Source organism: Elephas maximus, chromosome 19 (genome assembly GCF_024166365.1).
Source record: "Elephas maximus indicus isolate mEleMax1 chromosome 19, mEleMax1 primary haplotype, whole genome shotgun sequence".
Classification (NCBI taxonomy): domain Eukaryota; kingdom Metazoa; phylum Chordata; class Mammalia; order Proboscidea; family Elephantidae; genus Elephas; species Elephas maximus.
In genome coordinates, this window is record NC_064837.1 from 43,497,110 (window position 1) to 43,515,974 (window position 18,865).

Genomic DNA, 18,865 nt, shown 5'->3' on the forward strand with positions numbered 1-18,865 from the left:
GAGTCTCTGTGAACCAACGCTCCTAGCTCCCGCGTTTACGAAGGCCTCTCCAGTCGTCTGTGCCTGTGACTAGACCGCTAGCCCCGACGGCCTGGCCCGGGTGGATTCTGTTCACCGCGGCCCCCTCAGATCTGGACACACATGACCGCTCCGGAGCTGTGTGCGGAATGCACGCATCAGAAGCCCCGACAGGCCGGGCAGAGGAGGCGGAAGCCCCGTGGCTCCCCAGCCGGCCTCCGCCCCCGCCCGGCTCCCGGCCACTCGGGCTCCCCAGGCCCGGCCGCGAGAGAGCGCGGGGCTGCCCCGCCCTCCGCCGTCCTCCCGCCGCCGCTCCTCCTCCAGCCCGCCCGCCCGGCCGCTCTTTGTCTCCTGGGCGCCGGGCCTCCCCGCCACGCGCCCCCGCGCCGCCCCTTCCCCGGGGACCCCCGCGGACCCCCAGCTGACGCTGCGCTGCGCCGACCGGTCTGTCACGCGGGGCCCGCGTCCGGCGTGCGGGCGGGCAGGGCGGGGGCGCGCTCTCTTGCTGGCGCGCACACACACTCGCACACACATCCACGCGCACACACACACGGAGCATCCTTCCGTCAGGTCTCCCGGTCCAGCCCCGCCCGCCGCCTGCTTCCCGCAAGCCTCTCCCTCTCTCCCGATACCAGCCCCCCATCCCTCGGGCCCTGGGCCCCTGCCGGTCGACCCCCACCCACACCTGGGATGGAGCAGAGCGAGCCCGCCCGGAGCCCCCCGCGGCCGGGGTGACGGCCCCCGCGTCTCTCCCGCCCGGGCCCCCGCCTCGAGCACCATGGGCCTGAGGGGTTCCCGAGGCGCTGGCTGCTGAAGATGCCCGATGCTGGAGGTGAGGGGACGGGAGCCCGGGGACTCGAGGGTGGGCGGGGACGCCGGGCTGGGGGCTCGCGGGAGGACCCCGAGTAAGGTAGATTGGCCAAAGCGACAAGAATCTTTCTCTCCTATCCCGAGGGGGGCCGTACGGGACTGGGGTGCTGGGCTGGCAGGGGAGGGGGCAGAGATAGGATTTGTGCCCCTAATCCCCTCCCGCCCGCAGCCCGGAGAAATTAATAAAAAACTGGAGTGGGGGAAGGGGAGAGGGCTTAACTCCTTGCTCGGCGGGGAGTTGGATTGATGGATTGGAGAGAAACTCCGTCACCCAGGGGTAGGGGTCCTAGGAGCAGAGTAGGTGCCCTGTCCTCCATCCCCACCCCGTCTCCAGCAGGGGTCTGAGGTGGCCTAGAGACCCTCCGGGTGCCCCAGCCCGGGGCCAGTGAGAGACTGGGCCTTATAGGGTAGGGAGTACTGCCTTTTCTAGCTGCACAATTTGCCTCCCTCCACCCCAGGCTTGCTCTCCGGTCCATGCCTTCCCGGCTTTTCTCAGTTGGACTTCTCTTTACGTCTCTTTTTTCCCTTCCAGGGCCTCTTTCCTCTGCCTGCCCCGCTGGGGGCCCACCCCTCTCCTGCAGTGAATTCTCCATTCTACTTCCCACCCTATCCTTGGGCCTCATCCAGGGCTGCTGGAATCCTCTATTCCTACTACTGCTTTCCCTGTCCCACTCTCTGATCTTCTATTTCTCAGCAGCCCTATGGGCTGCCCTGTGGACTCTCTGCTTTTCCGTTGGTCTCTGGCCATTCTTCATCTTCACTCTCTCCCCACTCCCTCCCCAGAACTTGAGGTTGCTTTATTTCTCTTTCTCCCTCCCCTTGGTCCCAGGAAGCTTTGAGCGCGCCTGCCTCCCTTTCTCCCAGAGAAGAGTCAAAGGTCACAGATGCACCTCTCTCCATAGTTAGAAGCTTTGGGAGGAGGGAGTGGCCTGGTAGCACCTGAGCCCAGATTGCGTCCAGAGGTGACAGGTTCATTTCCACTCTTGTGGCTGTTACCTGGTAGTGACTGTGTGTGTATAGAAGCTGGAGGAGGGTTGGTGTCTAAATTTCCAGGGCTCAGTTTTGGAAGTGGGGGATTGGGTGGGAGGGGCCTGGTGATCTGGAGAGCCTGCTTCTTCTTCTCCAGAGTGCCCCACCAGACATTGTAGAGATGGTCTCCCATACATACCCCCAGGGGGTTAGTTGTCAAAGGGAGGGAAAGAAAGCAGTGTGTGTCTAATCAGGATGGATTGGAGGGGATGTGACCTGGAAGCCCCAGCCCACCCCAGCCTGAAAGATGGCTCCATCCACAAGAGTGACTTACCTGGACTGGGGCCTTGAATAAAGGGCACATGGAATCACCATTCTCTGGAAGTCTGAAAGGGGGCACAGCCTCTGCCCTCATGAAACCTGCATTCTGATGGGAGAGGCACTTCCTATCTTCAGAGAGTCCCTAGTCTGATGGGGAATACACGGCCCCCTCCTCAGTGAGCTCCCTTTGATGTGGGGAAGATATGACTCATTTAGGGAATCAGTGAAGTATAAAAAATTCCCCACTTTCCAGGGGTTGGGGAAGGGTGAATTTAGAAATTATGTAGACAAATGGGAGGAGGAAGTGCTGTCTAAGACAGCTTTCTGGAGGAGGTGGCAGCTGGGTCCTAGTCAGGTGAGGCTTTGTGATTGGATGGGGGAATTTGGTTCATTCTTAGGGGCAGCCCCCCATCCCGTTTGGCCTCCGGACAGGGAGGATGTTCTGAAACTTCTTGGTTGCTAATCCTTACCACCCACCACTCACAGAGTTCAAGAATGGCAAAAGTGTTCCTGAGGGGTTTGGCCCATGTCCCTCCTGGCCCCTTCCCAAACTTTATTTCCTGTTTTCAGCTTCAGCCCCAGGCATCCATGGAGTCTGGGGTAGGGGGAGGACGTGGCTTTGATGTTTCTTCCAGTCCTAGCCAGTGTGGACCGCCTCCCTTCCCTCTACCCTTACACCCCTTCCCTCAGCAGTGTCCTTTCCTTGAGAGCACCCCAAAACACCGAAGACCATCACCCAGGATAGGGCTGTGGGGTAGGAGACCAGAGTCCAGGCTGAGTTCTGCCTCTCGTCTTCCGTATCTCAGTCTCCTCATCTGTAACGTGTGGTCACTAAGAATCCGAAGCCTGGCCAGCTCACGGTGAGATGATGTTTAATGTAATAACAGAAGAGGAGAGTTCTCATCAGCCTCCCTGCCATCTGCCTCTTCACTGGATAAGTCCCCAGCAGGCGTGTGGTCCAGATTTTCTACACCTGTCAAATGTACAGTCTAGCCTCGTGCCCTAAACCGTCAGTGGCCCCTGAACTTCCTCACTCTCCCTCATCCAGCATTCTTCTGCCCTTCTGACAAGGCTTGATTCAGGGCTACTAGAATCCTACATCTGCTAGGGGACTACCCAAATTGCTCAGTTGCATATATCCTGCTTTCCTACCTGCCCTCCTTTCTTGCTTCCCACAAAAACAAAAAACCCTACCTATCCATACTTCTTCCCAGAACATACTTGATGCATCATCGAGATTTGGCTGTCCACTGTTGTACTGTGAGTACTCCTCATACCCTTCTGAGGATTCATCTGTGAATCTGTCAAGAACAGTGAGAGCTGTGAGTTTGTCTACAAAAGTGAGCCTGCTGATGGTGCCAGCTTCCTGAACAGCTCGTGTTCAGAGAGGCAGGTGGTGATGCCATCAGTGATGGAGAGGGGGCAGGACTGGATGATGGATGGAATAGATAGATGGATGGGTAGTTAGATGGATGGATGGCTAGCTGGATGGATGAATGGACACATAGATGGATGGATAGATAGGTAGGTAGATGGGTGGGAGAGCCTGGGGTTCTCCTTCTGATTTTGTCGTTAGCTTGCTATGTGATCTTGAGCCAGTCACTCCCCCCTCTCTGGGCCTGTTTCTTCATTGAAAAATGAAGGGATGATGTAATAATCTCCAAGATCTCTCCCAGATTTGATGTGCAATTTATGACAACTAAGATCTTTTAGGGAATGCTAATGATGGAAACCCTGGTGGCGTAGTGGTTAAGAGTTTGACTGCTAACCAAGAGGTCGGCAGTTTGAATCCACCAGATGCTCCTTGGAAACCCTATGGGGCCGTTCTACCCTGTCCTATGGGGTCACTATGAGTTGGAATTGACTCGATAGCAATAGGTTTTTTTTTTTTTTTTAAATGGATTTTAATGATGGAAAGACCCAAGATAGTGAAGGGGAGAAACTTAGTGACCTATGTGAAGGTACACAGTACATTAGCTTGAACCACGACCACAAGACTCAGCCTGTGTCTATACCCTGGATTCGTGGGTTTGCATCTGTCCCTACCCTTCTGCTTCTGCCTCCTGCCCCAACCCCCACAACCTGGGACATGGTACAGGTGACCTGTCTTCCAGAGGACCTGAGGGAAAATTCTAGGGAAGGTAAGGGGTCAGCTGGCCAGGGGCAGAGGGCCATTGACAGCTCCTCTGCCTTGACCAACATGAATCTCTTACTTAGGGTCTCTTTTTTCTCTTTCTCCTCCCTTATCCTCTCCAGCTCTCTTGAGTCATGGCTTCTTCAAAGCTTCGAGAACCTGTGGATGAGGTTTTTGGTAAGTTCTGTTCAACTCTAGATCTCTAGCCAACAGACACAATTATAGAGCATTTTTTTCCGAGGCCACCCAGCCTTGGGCGGAGGGCAGCCGGGAGGGTTCCTGGGGGCGTTGAGTGTGTGTGTGTTGTGGCCTTATGCCTGATTCTTCGTCACTGCTATCTTAGTGGACATGTCAAGTACAACAACAGCAATAATGTAAGGGTCCCCATTTATTATTCGTCTTATGCCAGGCACTAGTGAAGCACCCACATCTCACATGTGCTGTATCATTTAATCTTCACAGTAATGCTAAGCAGTGTGCCAATTTTACAGACAAGGAACCTAGGGCAGGGTGCTGAAGTGATTTGCCTTTTTTTTATATATATAATTTTTATTGTGCTTTAAGTGAAAGTTTACAAATCAAGTCAGTCTCTCACACAAAAACCCATATACACCTTGCTACACACTCCCAATTACTCTCCCCCATAATGAGACAGCCCACTCTCTCCCTCCACTCTGTCTTTTTGTGTCCATTTCACCAGCTTCTAACCCCCTCTACCCTTTCATCTCCCCTCCAGGAGATGGAGGAGATGCCAACATAGTCTCAAGTGTCCACGTGATCCAAAAAAGCTCACTCCTCACCAGCATCCCTCTCCAGCCCATTGTCCAGTTCAATCCATGTCTGAAGAGTTGGCTTCGGGAATGGTTCCTATCCTGGGCCAACAGAAGGTCTGGGGGCCATGACCACCGGGGCCCTTCTAGTCTCAGTCAGACCATTAAGTCTGGTATTATAAGAATTTGGGGTCTGCATCCCACTGGTGTCCTGCTCCCTCAGGGGTTCTCTGTTGTGTTCCCTGTCAGGGCAGTCATCGGTTGTAGCCAGGCACCATCTAGTTCTTCTGGTCTCAGGATGATGTAATCTCTGGTTCATGTGGCCCTTTCTGTCTCTTGGGTTTGTAATCACCTTGTGTCCTTGGTGTTCTTCATTCTCCTTTGATCCAGGTGGGTTGAGACCAATTGATGCATCTTAGATGGCTGCTTGCTAGCGTTTAAGACCGCAGACGTAAAGTGACTTGCTTTTAAGATCACACGGCAAGTTAGTGGCAGAGCTGGAACTAGAACTCAAGTCTGCTTTACTCCCTGCTCCTAGTTGCTGTGTTATATACACTTGTGTACCCAGCACAGATGACACACATTACCTCCAAGTTGCATAAGTACATGGGACATCACTGCGTATGCGCGTGCACTGAAATCAAATGCAGGACACACACACAGCTTCAGTACCCCAGACCTCCACCCTCATACTAGTGCACATGTCCACGTCCTCAGGTTCACACACCAGCCTGCCGCACCATCATTTACCCCCTGCAGTCTATCAGTTGTGTGGATTGGAGAAAGAGACCGCCCACCTTAGGGCAGCATTCCCAGCATGCTCTGGGGCAAAAAGGCTGTTTCCCAGCTGAACTTGGGTGGAGGAGACAGTGAGGAAAGAAACATGGAGGAACATGGAGGGAGAAGTAGAAACAGGAGAAAGAGCCGCCTGAATCTGTAACACTGCACAGTCTTTGAGGGCTCTCACATCTCTGCATGCAGCCTCGAGTGGGGAACACTTCTCCTCCCTGCCTTCTCTCCATCTCACCCTTGTTTCCCTTTGTGCCCCCCTTGCCACCTCTTTCTCCCCTGCCTCTGCCACATGCCCAGGCAATGCCAGGAATGGCTGCTTCTTGGCTTCTGGGGGATGCAGCCTCCCTAGGGTCTCTGGAGTGGAGAATTTGCTTCTGAGACTCTTCCAGACTCCAGCTGTCTGGGCCTCAGACTCAGAGTCTCTCTGTCTCCACCCAGCCTAACCCCTGGCCTGACTGGCATGAGCTCCCCTCCCCAGCCTTTTCTGCCTCCACTGCCCCCCACTCAGACCCATCCTGTTTTCCCCCTGCTTGGACCCGCTGAGGTGGCTTGGCCCAGCCTTGCCTTCTTCCTGATTTGAAAGACTATTAAATACTCATGACCTCCCACTGTCCAGGGCAGAACCATCTCCCTCAGGGAGGTGAGAGAAAGAGGGAGTGCTGGTGTACACACAAGGAAGGGGTGGAAGGAGTAGGGCAAGGGGGCCTGCTGGAGCAAGAAACCCTAGGAAAGCCTGGTTCTACCTTGCCTCAAAATCCCTGACCCCCTTAGAAGTCTCTTTGCTCTCCAGACCCTCCCACATAAGATGAGCATGGTCCTGATGTGGCCCAGAGTGCACAGCAAAGGGCCCCCCTCCCCGGCCCAGGTTGACTGGGCATCAGCTGAGGGTGGGCCCGAGGGCTAGAGGATGCCCAGCAGTCCCTGGGACTGGGAGCCAGGAGACCTGGATTCTGTCCTTAACTCCCTCTGCTTTGCACCCTTGGCCACACTTTCCTCTCTGAGCCTCAGTTTCCCCATCCACAAAATGAGGTGGTTGGACTTGATCTCAAAAGTCATTCCTATCTCTGCCTGAGACACAGTGTAGGGTACGGGTGGTTATAAATCCAGCTCTGGAGTCAGACTGCCTGCTTTTAACCCTGGCCTTGCTCTTTGTTGGCTGCTCTGGGGATGCCTGGAGTACTGTCCTCATAGGGTTGTGGGAAGGTTTAAATGAGTTAATAATTGTAAAGCACTTAGAATGGTGCCTGGGCACAAGAAGCACTCAGTAAGTATTAAAAGAAAAAAAAAAAGTATTAGCTATTGTTATTCCGTGGTTCCGTCCTCAATCCTTGCTGCTTCATGGCAGTTCCCAGATAATCTGTGCCAGAGGACTGAGGACAGAGGGCTCCCTCCCCCAGCTCAACCCTAGGGTCTGGAAGCATCAGAGGGGCAGGAGAAGTAGCCAAGAGACCAGGAGAGTGGTGTTAAATCTGAGTCCAAGATAGTAGTTGTTTTGACAATACCTGTCCCCTCCTCCAAGCCACCACCGGCCCTTGCTGGACAACTACAGACTCCTGTCTCCATCCTCCCGCTTCAACCAAGCCATTCCCCTCTCCTTGCAGATGGCACTGGCCCCCTGGTGCTCCTCAGGCACTCCAAGCCCAAGCCTGCAGCATTCCCTCTACTTGAAAAGCTCTTTCTTATCCTTTCTGCAACCTCAGCTCTGTATTGTCAACCTTTAAAGTAGCTAGCCCCCTACTCTGGAACCCTCGTAGCACAGTGGTTAAGAGCTCAGCTGTTAACCAAAAGGTCAGCAGTTCAAATCTACTAGCTGCTCCTTAGAAACTCTTTGGGGCAGTTCTATTCTGTCCTATAGGGTGGCTGAGTCAAAATCGACTGGATGGCAACGGGTCTGTTTTTTTTTTTTTTTTTAGCCTCCCAATCACGCCTTATCTCTTTCACCCACTCAACAAATATTTATTGAGTTCCTAATATGAGACAGCATTGAACAAGCCAGGCAAAGTCGCTGCCCTCAAGAAGCTTGAATTCTAGTGCAGGGGCAGGCAGGGGGACAGATAATAAAAGCATACATAAATAAACAAGGAAGATATGAGGTGATGGGGAGTGCCCTGCAGAAGATTAAAATGTGGGACATGATGGAACGTGGGCTTGTGTTTATAAATGGTGCGTCATCTGTACCTGCAAGTCCATTTCTGCCAAAGTATGTATGCTCTGGTCCCTGGAAGTGTGGCTTTGGTTCAATTCGTCTAACCCCGACTGAGCACCTCCCCTCTTCGAGGCACTGCACCAGGCTCTTGGGATTCACAGCGGAGAGTGAAGGGCGTCACCCTCAGCCGCAGGCAGATTGCATGGAATATGGTCATCCCTGACCATAGAATAGTGCTGGGGCCTGAAGAAGGCGAGGAGGAGGTGATGTATTAGAGGTGATTAGCCGGACAAAGAAGGGGCGAAGAGTGCTGGAGCAGCGAGCAGCATGAGCAATGGAATGGAGGTGGGAAATAAGAGATGGAGGCAAGTCTGTAGGGATCGGTGTAAGCAATTCAGTACTGCTTGCACTAACACCATTGATAGGCAATGCTTGCTGAGCATTTACTAAGTCACAGGTATTATGGTGAAGCACTTTATGTGGATTATCTTATTTAATGCACACATCAACCTTATAAGGAAGATACTGTTATTATGAGCCCATTTTACAGATGAGGAAGCTGATCTGTCCAGGGTCACTCAGCCAGCAAGTGGCAGAACTGGATTCAGCACCAGCATTCTGGCTCCAGAGCCTATGCTCTTAAGCACTGTGCCTTATAGGAGCATGGTGGGCGGAGGAGGGGTCTGTGGAAAACAGGAAGGCCTGGCTGGAGCCCCCTTAGGCCTTGAGTGACGAGCTAAGGAGCTTGGACTTTATATTGTCAACTTTGGGCTTTCCCAGAGGGTTTCAAGGGCAGGAGATAAGTGGCATAGTCAGAAATGTGCTTTACAGAGTTTCTGTTAGCTGTATGGAAGATGCGAGAGGGTGCCAGACTGGAGGCAGAAAGCACAGGTTGAAGACAGGCTGTGTTCTGGGTTGGCAGGATGGGGCTGGGGACAGCTGATGAAGGCCCGAGCTAAGGCAATTCAGTCGGGAGGGTGAGGAGGGGCCAGGTTTCAGGGATGTGAGGAGGGTGAGTCAACAGAACTTCATTCTCTCATTAATATTTGCTAAGCACGTACCATGGCACAGTGGTTAAGAGTTCGGTTGCTACCTATAAGTTTAGCAGTTTGAATCCAGCAGCCACTCCTGGGAAGCTTTATGGGGCAGTTCTACTCTGACCTACAGGGTCGCTATGAGTCGGAATCAACTCAAGGGCAACAGGTATTTTTTGTTTTTTGATTTTGTTTTAAGCACCTACTCTATGTCAAGCACCATTCCCTGCCTATGTTAGAGCACTGAGCAAAATAAGGAAAAGCTATCCTCATGGAGCTGACATTCTAATGAATGGAGAGAGATGCTAACTCAATAAGTGAAACATACAGGATGCCAGAGAACGATGAATGCTTTAGAGAAAAGCAGGAGGGGCGGGGATTATGGAATGTGTATGTGTGTGGAGTAATTATAAATAAGGTGGTTAAGGAAGGCCTCAATGAGAGGGAGCATTTAAGCAAAGACCTGAGGGAGGTGAGGGCTGCAGAAATCTGTAGCAAGAGCCTTGCAAGAGGAGAGATTAAGTGCCAAGGCCCTGAGGTGGGAGCAGGCCTGGCGTATGTGAGGAAGAGTTAGGAGGCCAGGGTGGTTGAAGTGGAGGGAGCAAGAAGGAGGGAAGTACAAGTTCAGAGAGGTAAGGAGTCCAGGCTAAGCGAGTCTGGAAGGCCACTGGGAGAACTTTGGCTCTTACTCTGTGTGAGATGGAAGTCACCGGAGGGTTCTGAGCAGAGGAGCTGACGATCTGACATGTTTTATCAGGGTCACTCTGGCTGCTGTGTTGAAAATAGGCTGTGAACAGGAAAGGGAGGAGGAGGAGGGAAGGCCAGCTAGAAGGCCTTTGTAATAATCCAGGCAAGAGATGATGGTGACCTACACCAGGTAGGCTGTGAGAAGTTCTCCCTCTCCCTTTCCCCTTCATCTACTCCTCTTTCTCTCTGTATGTACGTATGTATGTCTCTGTGTGTATACACACACACATAAACAATATCTTATTGTGAAAAATCTCAAACATACCCAGAAGTAGAGAGAACAGCACAACAACCCCATGTACCCATCGCCCAACCTCAACAATGATCAATGCATGGCTGGTTTTGTTTCATCCCCCCGGCCACTCCCCAACCCCACTGCCCTGGATTATTTTTGAACCTGATCCAAAGCATCACATCACTTCACCATAAATATTTCAGTATGTCTAGATATATTTCAAAGGTAGAGCTAACAGAAATTGTGGATGGTTCGGTTTGTAGGGTGGGAGGGAAAGAGGAAACAAGGATGGATCCAGGGATTGGTTCTGAGCAACTGGAAGGATGGAGCTACCACTCATTGAGATGGGAGGAGCTTCTGGAAGCTGAGGAAGGGGGCAGAGGAAGGTGACCAGGAATTCAGTTTTGACGTGTAAATTGAAGATGCAGGTTGGATATCCAAGTGGAGATTACCAATTGAATCCTGGGCTGAGGGGGGAGGGTAGCTGGGAGCCATCTGACTGAGGTGATTGGGTGGATGAAGAGGCCTTTCACCAAGCCAGGGAACAGAGAAATGGGTTTGAGGCAAGGTGATGGGTCCATTGTGATGGGTTGAGTTTGAGGTGCCTGAGGGCCTTTGATGTGGCAAGCTCCCTGGTTGATGCCTGGGTGCCAGGGCCTGGAATGCAGGAGAGGGGGTCAGGACTAGAAATAGACAGGTGGTGCAAACGGTTAAGTGCTCAGCTGGTAACCAAAAGGTTGGAAGTTCCAGTCTACCCAGAGTTACCTCCCAAGAAGGGCCTGGCGATCTGCTTTCAAAAGGTCAGAGCTATGAAAACTCTATGGAGTGCAGTTCTACCCTGAGACACATGGAGTAGCCGTGAGTCGAAATCGACTTGACAGCAACTGTTTTTGTTTTTTTACTGGTTAGTTGGGCCAGGAGAGCAACTAGGGTGGTTTAGGGGGTGTCTGCAGACAAGAGAGAAGCAGGCAAGGCAGGGTGGATGAGTGTTGGGATGGGGGTCCCCGAGACCATCGGGGGTGGGGTGGGGGAAAAAAGTCTTGACTCATCCTGAGGGCTGGGAAAAACCTTTTGCATCTGGAGTCCCCAGGACCAAGCTCTGGTCTGCTACGGAGTGGGGGCTTCATTCCAGTGGATGAGAAGGGAAACTATGAGCAGTAAGGGTTTCTAGGGACGATCATGGGGGTTTGCCTACTCTTCCCCCAGTCTTCTCCGTGTCCTCCCATCCAGGACCAAGCATGGCCCATGAGCCCAGGCTGGGGGAGACATGCTTCAGGGGGCTGTGGGTCTCCATCAGCAACTGCTTTTCTTCCTAGCACTGCCACTGGCTCGAGGATGCCTTTGCTCCCGTCCAACGGCGAGCTGTCTAGGTGTTCAGCAGTGGCGTCTCTGAGTGTGACCCTGACCCTGAGCATGACACAGGAAGCCAGTGTCCATAGCAGATCTCTGGACAGGCAACTCAGCCCAAAAGGGAACAACCCAGTCTCAGGAGCCAGACTAAAAAGCCCAAAAGCCAAACCCGTAGCTGCCTAGTCAATTCCAACTGATAGTGACCCTACAGTAGAGTAGAACTACCTCATAGCGTTTCCGAGACTGTAATCTTTACAGAAGCAGATTGCCATGTCTGTCTCCCACGGAGCAGCTGGTGGGTTCAAACCACCAACCTTTTGATTCCTAGCCAAGTGCATAACCACTGTGCCACCAGGGCTCCTTGGAGCCATACTGCCCAGGCTCAAATCCTGAACCGTTGCTAGCTGGTGGCTTTGGCCAAGTGACTTAACCTCTCTGAGTCTCAGTTTCCTCAGCTGTGAAATGTGCTTAATAGCCATGCCTACCCCCACTAGGCTGTTTTGAAGAGTAGGTGAGGTGATGTATCTAAAGCAGTGGTCACATTGCCTGGCACACAGAAGGTACTTCCCTCCAGCCTCACCCCAGCCTTCCCTCCAGCTGTCCTGGAACTGCTGCTGCCTGCTTCCCTCTTCCCAGCGTTGTGTACACCAGTCTCACCACCTGGCTGCCCATCTCCACCTCATCTCTTGTAAACTTCCACCCAGACCTTAAGACCCAGCTTTGGTGTTTCCTCCTCCAACCCATTCAAACAGGGTTGTGCTGTCCACCTTTACACTTCCTCTGGGCCTCCATGAGGTTTTGTCACACTGCGCTATATGGATGTGCTGACATGTCTGGCTCCCTGGAGACTGTGAGGGACACTGGTTTTCATCTGTCTGTACTCCCAGTGCCCAGCATGGGGCTGGCACTCAAACGCTTGGTGAATGTCTGGGATGTGAGTGTAAGGGACCCTAGGTGAGCCTCTGGACTGCCCTCTTCATGTATCTGGTCTCTGTCCCCTTACTCCGGTTCACAGACCTGGACTTGGCTGTGCCAGAGACCATCAGACTGGACAGCAGTTTACACAAGGCCCGGGCCCAACTGCTGGCCAAGGGCCGGAGACACCGGCCCTCCCGTTCGAGGCTTCGGGACAGTGCCAGCTCTGCCGAGGATGGTGAAGGCTCCGATGGGCCTGGAGGCAAGGTTGGGGCAACTCACCGGAACACACAAACACCCACCCATCCTTCTTGCCCCTGGGTAATCCCTCTAAACCTGTCCTCCAGGGAAACCACATCCCTGGACTTCTGCCATAAAGATGCTAATAACTATTAGCTGTCTGTCACTTCTAGCTCATATCATCCTTTTAATGAAGGTATTATTATCCCCATCTTAAAGATGAGGAAACTAAGGCTTTGAGAGGTTCAGCAACAAAGTCCCACAGTGAGTGAGTGAGTGAGGCTGGATTCAACCCCAGCCTGTGTAGCTCAAAGCCTCGTTTCCCACCTCTTAACTGTCCTAGCCAATGGTTGACCCCTGAGCACAAGGACACCCTCCCACGCTCCACCCCCCCCACTCCCACCCAGGACCCAGGGGTTGGGCTTCCCGCCCTGGTGCTCCTGAGGAGTTTAAGGGGGTGAAGCCGGCTCCTGGACCTTCCAGGAAATGGGGAGGAGAATTCACAGACAGCGGCTACGCCCTCCTTCAGGTGACCGACGGCTGCGGGAGTCCCCTGCACCGGCTGCGCTCGCCCTTGCACTCGGGCCCAGGGTCCCCGGCGGGGGGTTCTTTCTGCCTGGAGCCTCCGGGGCTGCGGCGCAGCCTGGACGAGGATGAGCCGCCACCCTCACCGCTCACGCGCTACCGGCCCCTGCACAACACCGCCTCACACGAGGGCCTGGCCGCCGCCTCCAGCTCGCCGCCGCGCTCCGCGCCCTCCTCTGACAGCTCGCCCAGTTTTGTGCGCCGCCATCCGCGCGCTGAGCCGCACAGCGAAGGTGAGCAATGGGCGGCGCGGCGCCCCCTGCTGGTGCACACTGGGGCAGCAGCGGCCTCGCCTGTCCCCGCGGGTACCGAAGTGCTGGGCTGGACCACGGTGGCTTGGGTGGGAGGTGGGGGAGTAAACACCAAGGTTCAGTCATTCAACAAATATTCACCGAGCACCGCCTATTATGTGCCAGACAGTGTTGGGCTCTGGGACACACCAGTGAGCATACAAATGTACTCCTTGTCCTCCTGGGACTTGTCGTTTGGGGGACAAACAATAAAATAGTTCCTTATGATATAGGGGGAGTCCCTGGGCAGTGCAAATGGTTAAGCGCTGGACTACTAACCAAAAGGTTGGTGGTTCAAACCCACCCAGAGGCACCCTCGGAAGACCAGCCTGGCAATCTGCTTCTGAAAGGTCACAGCCTGGAAAACCCTATGAAGCAGTTCTACCTTGCACACTGTGGGTCACCACGAGTCGGATGGCACTGGGATCAACTAACAACAACAAGAACAACAACATGGTTTAGGGAGCAAACAGTCAAGCAATCCTCTAACTAGATGCCTAGTTACAAACTGCATTAAGTGCTATGAGGGAAATGTGCAGGGCGGTGGGTGGTGGGAGAGCCTATATCAGGCATCTAACCTAGCTGGGGGCTTCCTGGAAGGCTTCTCCGAGGAAGTAACACTTGAGCCAGGATTGGAAAGCCAGTTAGAAACTGGCCAGGATAAAATGGCCAATAAAATAGTAGTGGTCTCTACCTTTTCACAGCGCTTCATGCTTTGTGAAAAGCTTTCCCAGTTCAGTTGCCACTGAGTCGATTGCGACTCATGGCAACCCTATAGGACAGAGCAGAATTGCCCCGTAGCAGACTGCCACATCTTTTTCCCACAGAGTGGCTGGTGGGTTCAAACCGCTGATCTTTTGGTTAGCAGCCAAGTGCTTAACCACTGGGCCACCAAGGCTCCGGTGACCCCATTGGGCCCCATGAAATAGGCAGGTGTTATTATCCCCATATTTGAGATGGAGGTAGCTCAGAGAAGTAGAGTGACTTGTCCCAGGTTCCACAGCCAGTAAAGGGTGCCTAATGCTATAGAGAATTTCCAGCACAACATAGTAGAAGCTACAGGAGACAGGCCATCACACTGGCTATTTTCTCACCTCTCTTCCCCAAAGATGACAGCCGGGATGCCAGCCCGCCTGAGCCTGCCAGCCCTACCATCGGCCTGGATAAGAAGACTCGCCGAAAATTCCTGGACCTGGGGTGAGTGGAGGAGCCAGCTTGGAGCTGTCAGGGTTAGGGGTAGCCCAGCAAGCAGCACTGCCCCACTTTCCCCTGCCCTTCCCACAGGGTCACCCTACGCCGAGCATCCACTGGCAAGAGCAGGAAGGAGAAGGGCAGCAACCGCCTGTCCATGGGCAGCAGGTAGGAGAAACCCACAGTGCCCACACATGGCGCCAGCCCATAGCTTCCTGGGGGTTCCTGGCCCTTCCCTCTGTGCCCACACCCATGTTGGGTGCTCTCTCTGCAGGGAGTCGGTGGAGGGCTCTGGCAGGACTGGGGGCTCCCCATTCCTGCCCTTCTCCTGGTTCACAGACAGTGGCAAGGGCTCAGCATCCTCCGGCAGCACCACCTCCCCCACCTGCTCCCCCAAACACGAGGGCTTCAGCCCCAAGAAGTCAGCTTCTCAGGTGAGTCTATGGCTTTCTTGCCTCCAAACTGGCCCCAGACTCAGGTGACATGAGGGCTCAGGCTGGGATTCAGGGATTTCTGGAGTCCATTTGTTCGCCCACTGAGCCATTCAGTGATTCGCTGATTTGTCCATTCTCTGAGTTTATTCATCCGCTCATTCACTCATTCAGATTCTCCATAGTTCACTCACTAATTTATTCATTGTCTCATCCATTTAACACATACCACTAAAGACTACCTGTGTTAGGAACTGGGCCACCTGTGTGTGTGTGGTAGGGGCAAGGCTTGGGGGAAGCAGGGATGAATATGATCCCAACCTAGAGCTCAAAAAGCTCACAACTTTGTGGGGGAAGTGAGAGTGAGTAACGGAAGCAACAGTGTCTGCTTATGTTCACAAAGCTCTTTAGTTTACAGAGCCCCAAACACGTTTTTCTTCACTCTCACGATAGCTCAGTGAGCTGGGCAGGGCAGGCACACTCGTGCCCATTGTACAGATGAGGAAATGAAAGCTCAGAGAGAAAGGACTCACACAGATTTAGCTGTAGGCTCTATGAGCCCCAAGCCCAGTGCCCCTTCTATGGTTCTGTTCCTTATGTGCTGCTGGGGCAGAGGACACCAGAATGCTGGGAATTCAGAGGACAGCCCTTTCCAACTTGAGACTTCCTTCTTTCCTCCCTTCCTGCACACCCTTCTCCATCCCTTCCTTTCTTCCTTCCCTGGAGCTACCATGATGAACAATTACACAGCCCAAACCCTCACAGAGCTCACAGTTCAGTGAGGACAAAGACCTCTACTCAGGCAGTTACCCTAGGGTGCTAGAGGACATGGTGAGGAGGCACATAGCAGGGATACCTGACTCAGCCTGCTGGAAGCATTGTAGGCTGCTTGCAGGAAAGACACCTAGCCTTAGACTTCTTCCCTTCCTTGCAACAATTATGCCTGGCTCATTTCTAGCCCCACATCCTCCAGACAGCTGCCTGCTCTCCCAGAGGCCACAGGTCCTGATGTCTCACATGAGCAACTTGTCCTGTGCACCTGCCCAGGTCCTGGCCCATGCACAGGGGAGGCTGAGCAACTCTGGTGTCTAGTTTAGGACTTCGACTGCATCAGATGGGAGCAGTGAGTTGAAAGGACTCCCTTGGCTTGAGGTGAGCTCTCTCCTCAGCTGTACGCACCCCTCCCTGTGCAGGAATCCACCCTGAGTGATGACTCCACACCCCCTAGCAGCAGCCCCAAGATCCCAAGTGGCCCCCGGCAAGAGGCCAAGTGCTCCTATCCCTATCACACACTGTCCCAGTCTTCAGATGAGGTAAGCAAGGCTGGCCGTAGTGCCAGCTGGCTCCCTGACCTCTGACTGTGCAGGCCGCAGGCCACAGGCCAAGGCTTCATTCCTCACTCCCCTTGGTCTCTGCCCAGTTCCTGGACGAACCCCTCCCCACTGTCCACCACTGGACCAGTCAGCAAGTGGGCCAGTGGCTGCACAGCCTCAACCTGGAGCAGTATGCCGCTGAGTTTGCTGCACGGCAGGTGGACGGACCGCAGCTACTGCAGCTGGATGGAAGCAAACTGAAGGTAGGTCAGAGTGGAAGGGCCATGACACAGCCTGAACCTGAGGCTCTCCTCATCCTAACCTTTGACCTTGAGCTCAGCCTCCTGGGCTGACCTTTTCACTCTCTGTAAGACCACTGCCCTGACCTCTGACCTCCAGGCAAGGTCCTTGGCCTAATCTTTGTACTCCAGCATTGGTCCTCAGTCTGATCTGAAACTCAAGCCCAATTCTTTCATTTGATCTTTAAGCTGTAGCCCACGTCTCTAGGCCGACCTTGACCTCTAAGACTTGTCACTGACCCTTGACCCAGATGAGTCTCCTGATGTCTTGGGAAGCCAGGCCTTTCCATGGGTCATCTCTATCTGATTATCAGTCTCAGAAGCTGTTGGCAGTGGTGGCGATGGGGCCTCAACCATGGCCTAGCTGTGTGACCTTGCGCAAGTCACTCCCCACCTCTGGGCTTCGGGGAGTTGGGCAGGGTCATCCAAAGGGTGAAATCCTGGAGAGATGGGAACTAGGAACTGGGGACCGAAGGGCATGGTACCCTCAACTCTCCCAGCCACTCCCATTCCAAATTCTGACCCATTGGAGAGTGACAGTGTGGGAGGTAGAGGTTATACTCAGGGAGGTTCTGACAGGGCTCCAAAGAGAGACGAACCGGGGCAAAAAGAACCAGGTGCTTGGGTTGGCCTGGGCCGAGGATGGTTCTGGGACTCCTTCCCTCACCCTGGGATTCCTCCCCCAGAGCCTGGGGCTCAGCAACTCGCATGACCGGGCACTAGTGAAGCGGAAGTTGAAGGAGCTGGCAGCGGCTGCCGAGAAGGAGCGCAAGGCCCAGGAGAAGGCTGCACGGCAGCGAGAGAAGCTCCGGCGCAGAGAGCTGGAGGCCAAGAAGAGCTAGGGGAGGCGGGGGCAGGCGCTGGCACACAGGCACGGCCGCCGCCAGGCTCAGCAAGCACAGGCCTCAATGGGGAGGCTGGGCCTGGGCGCCAAGTTTGGGATGGCCCGAACCTACGCTTTCAGGGGGCACACGTCCTCTCCCACCGTGTCTGGACCTGGAGCCCCCAGGAAGGGAGAGCCCAGGGAGAAGGGCCAGTAATAAATTCTGTTTCAAGGACTTGTTTGGCACAGAGTTCCTGGGCGAGATGGCAGATAAGGCAAGAAGGCAGAGGGGCCAGGGCTGAAGCAACTCTGGGAGCCCAGAACAGTCTGGGTCAGGCTGACCCTCTGCCCTCAGGCCATGGTGGGGCTGGGGGCCGGAAGTGAGCTGGGATACCTGCCTGTCTTCCTTCCAGAGGCCCCGAGAGGGGCGAGGGTCTCAGGGCTCAGAAAGGTAGGACTGAGCCTCTCCACAGGAGCAGGCACACAGAGCTGTTCCTCTCAGCTTGCCACAGTAGCTGTGGGTTGGGAAGCACTGTGCTGCTCCGCAGGGAGGCCAGTGGGCACCGCGGCAAGTCACACTCAGGGTAGACTCCCAGCCAAACTCCTCGGCAGGAGAGCAGAGGAGGCAGCATGGGGATAAGCTTGACCTTTGTAAGGATATTAGAAAGGAAGATGAAAACCCCCTTCTCTTCCCTTCCTTGTCCTGTGGGTCCCAATGGCTGAGGTGACATCCATATAGATCTGCCCCTCCAGGGGCCCCTTCAAGGCCTGGCCTTTGACCTACTCCCCAAGCTGGGGCCCATTTCTCCTCCTGCTGCTCCCTCAGAGGGTACCTGAGCCCTCTATGGGGGCAGAGCAATCCTGGGAGCTGGTGGAGAGGGCACCGAACCACCACTGCCTAGGTGGTACAGAAGGTGGATGGATCCCACCCCAGCCAGACAGGGGCAAAACCTGAGAGGTACCCTGGAAGCCACTGGATTGGAAGGGTTATCAGCCCTCCCCCATCTGCCTGGTCCCTGTCAGGGCCTTAGTGGGCCCCAGAACTGGTCGCTCTGCAGGCTCTGGTTCCATTGGCTACTGGGAGGGTGAGGCCAGCCCTGTGAATGGGGGTGATGGGCCGGCTCCATCCAGTCTGTCACAGCAGTCCTGGGGACGGGCATCAGTCCTGTCCTTGTTAGGGAATGTTTGGGAGGAACAGGTCTGGTGCTGACCAGCAGTTAGCCCAGCTTTTGGGCCCCTGGCCAGAGTTATCAATCAAGTCAGGGGCCTATGACTGGAAGCCCCCCCACCTCCTCCCATGTGCCTGGAGGGGTGGATAGGTACCAGTGCATGCTGACTCCCCTCATTCCTGCGGAGGGGTGCGGGCGAGCTCCTCTATCCCTAAGAGCCTGC

The 18,865-nt window shown here is 54.4% G+C and overlaps 1 protein-coding gene across 2 annotated transcripts; it reads left to right on the forward strand.

Moving 5' to 3' along the window:
• Positions 1 to 408: 408 nt before the first annotated feature.
• SAMD14 (sterile alpha motif domain containing 14) lies at positions 409 to 18,551 on the forward strand. Of its 2 annotated transcripts, none has more exons than XM_049859428.1 (10): positions 409 to 850; positions 4,435 to 4,489; positions 12,402 to 12,568; positions 13,025 to 13,359; positions 14,526 to 14,613; positions 14,701 to 14,775; positions 14,882 to 15,041; positions 16,232 to 16,351; positions 16,459 to 16,614; positions 17,337 to 18,551. In XM_049859428.1, exons 2-10 carry the CDS (start codon positions 4,478 to 4,480, stop codon positions 17,490 to 17,492), a joined length of 1,269 nt encoding a protein of 422 aa, XP_049715385.1. In that variant the 5' UTR covers positions 409 to 850; positions 4,435 to 4,477; the 3' UTR covers positions 17,493 to 18,551. The 2 variants fall into 2 exon arrangements, with proteins under 2 accessions (XP_049715385.1, XP_049715386.1); XM_049859429.1 differs by having other exon boundaries at positions 13,071 to 13,359; positions 17,337 to 18,547.
• Positions 18,552 to 18,865: the final 314 nt, after the last annotated feature.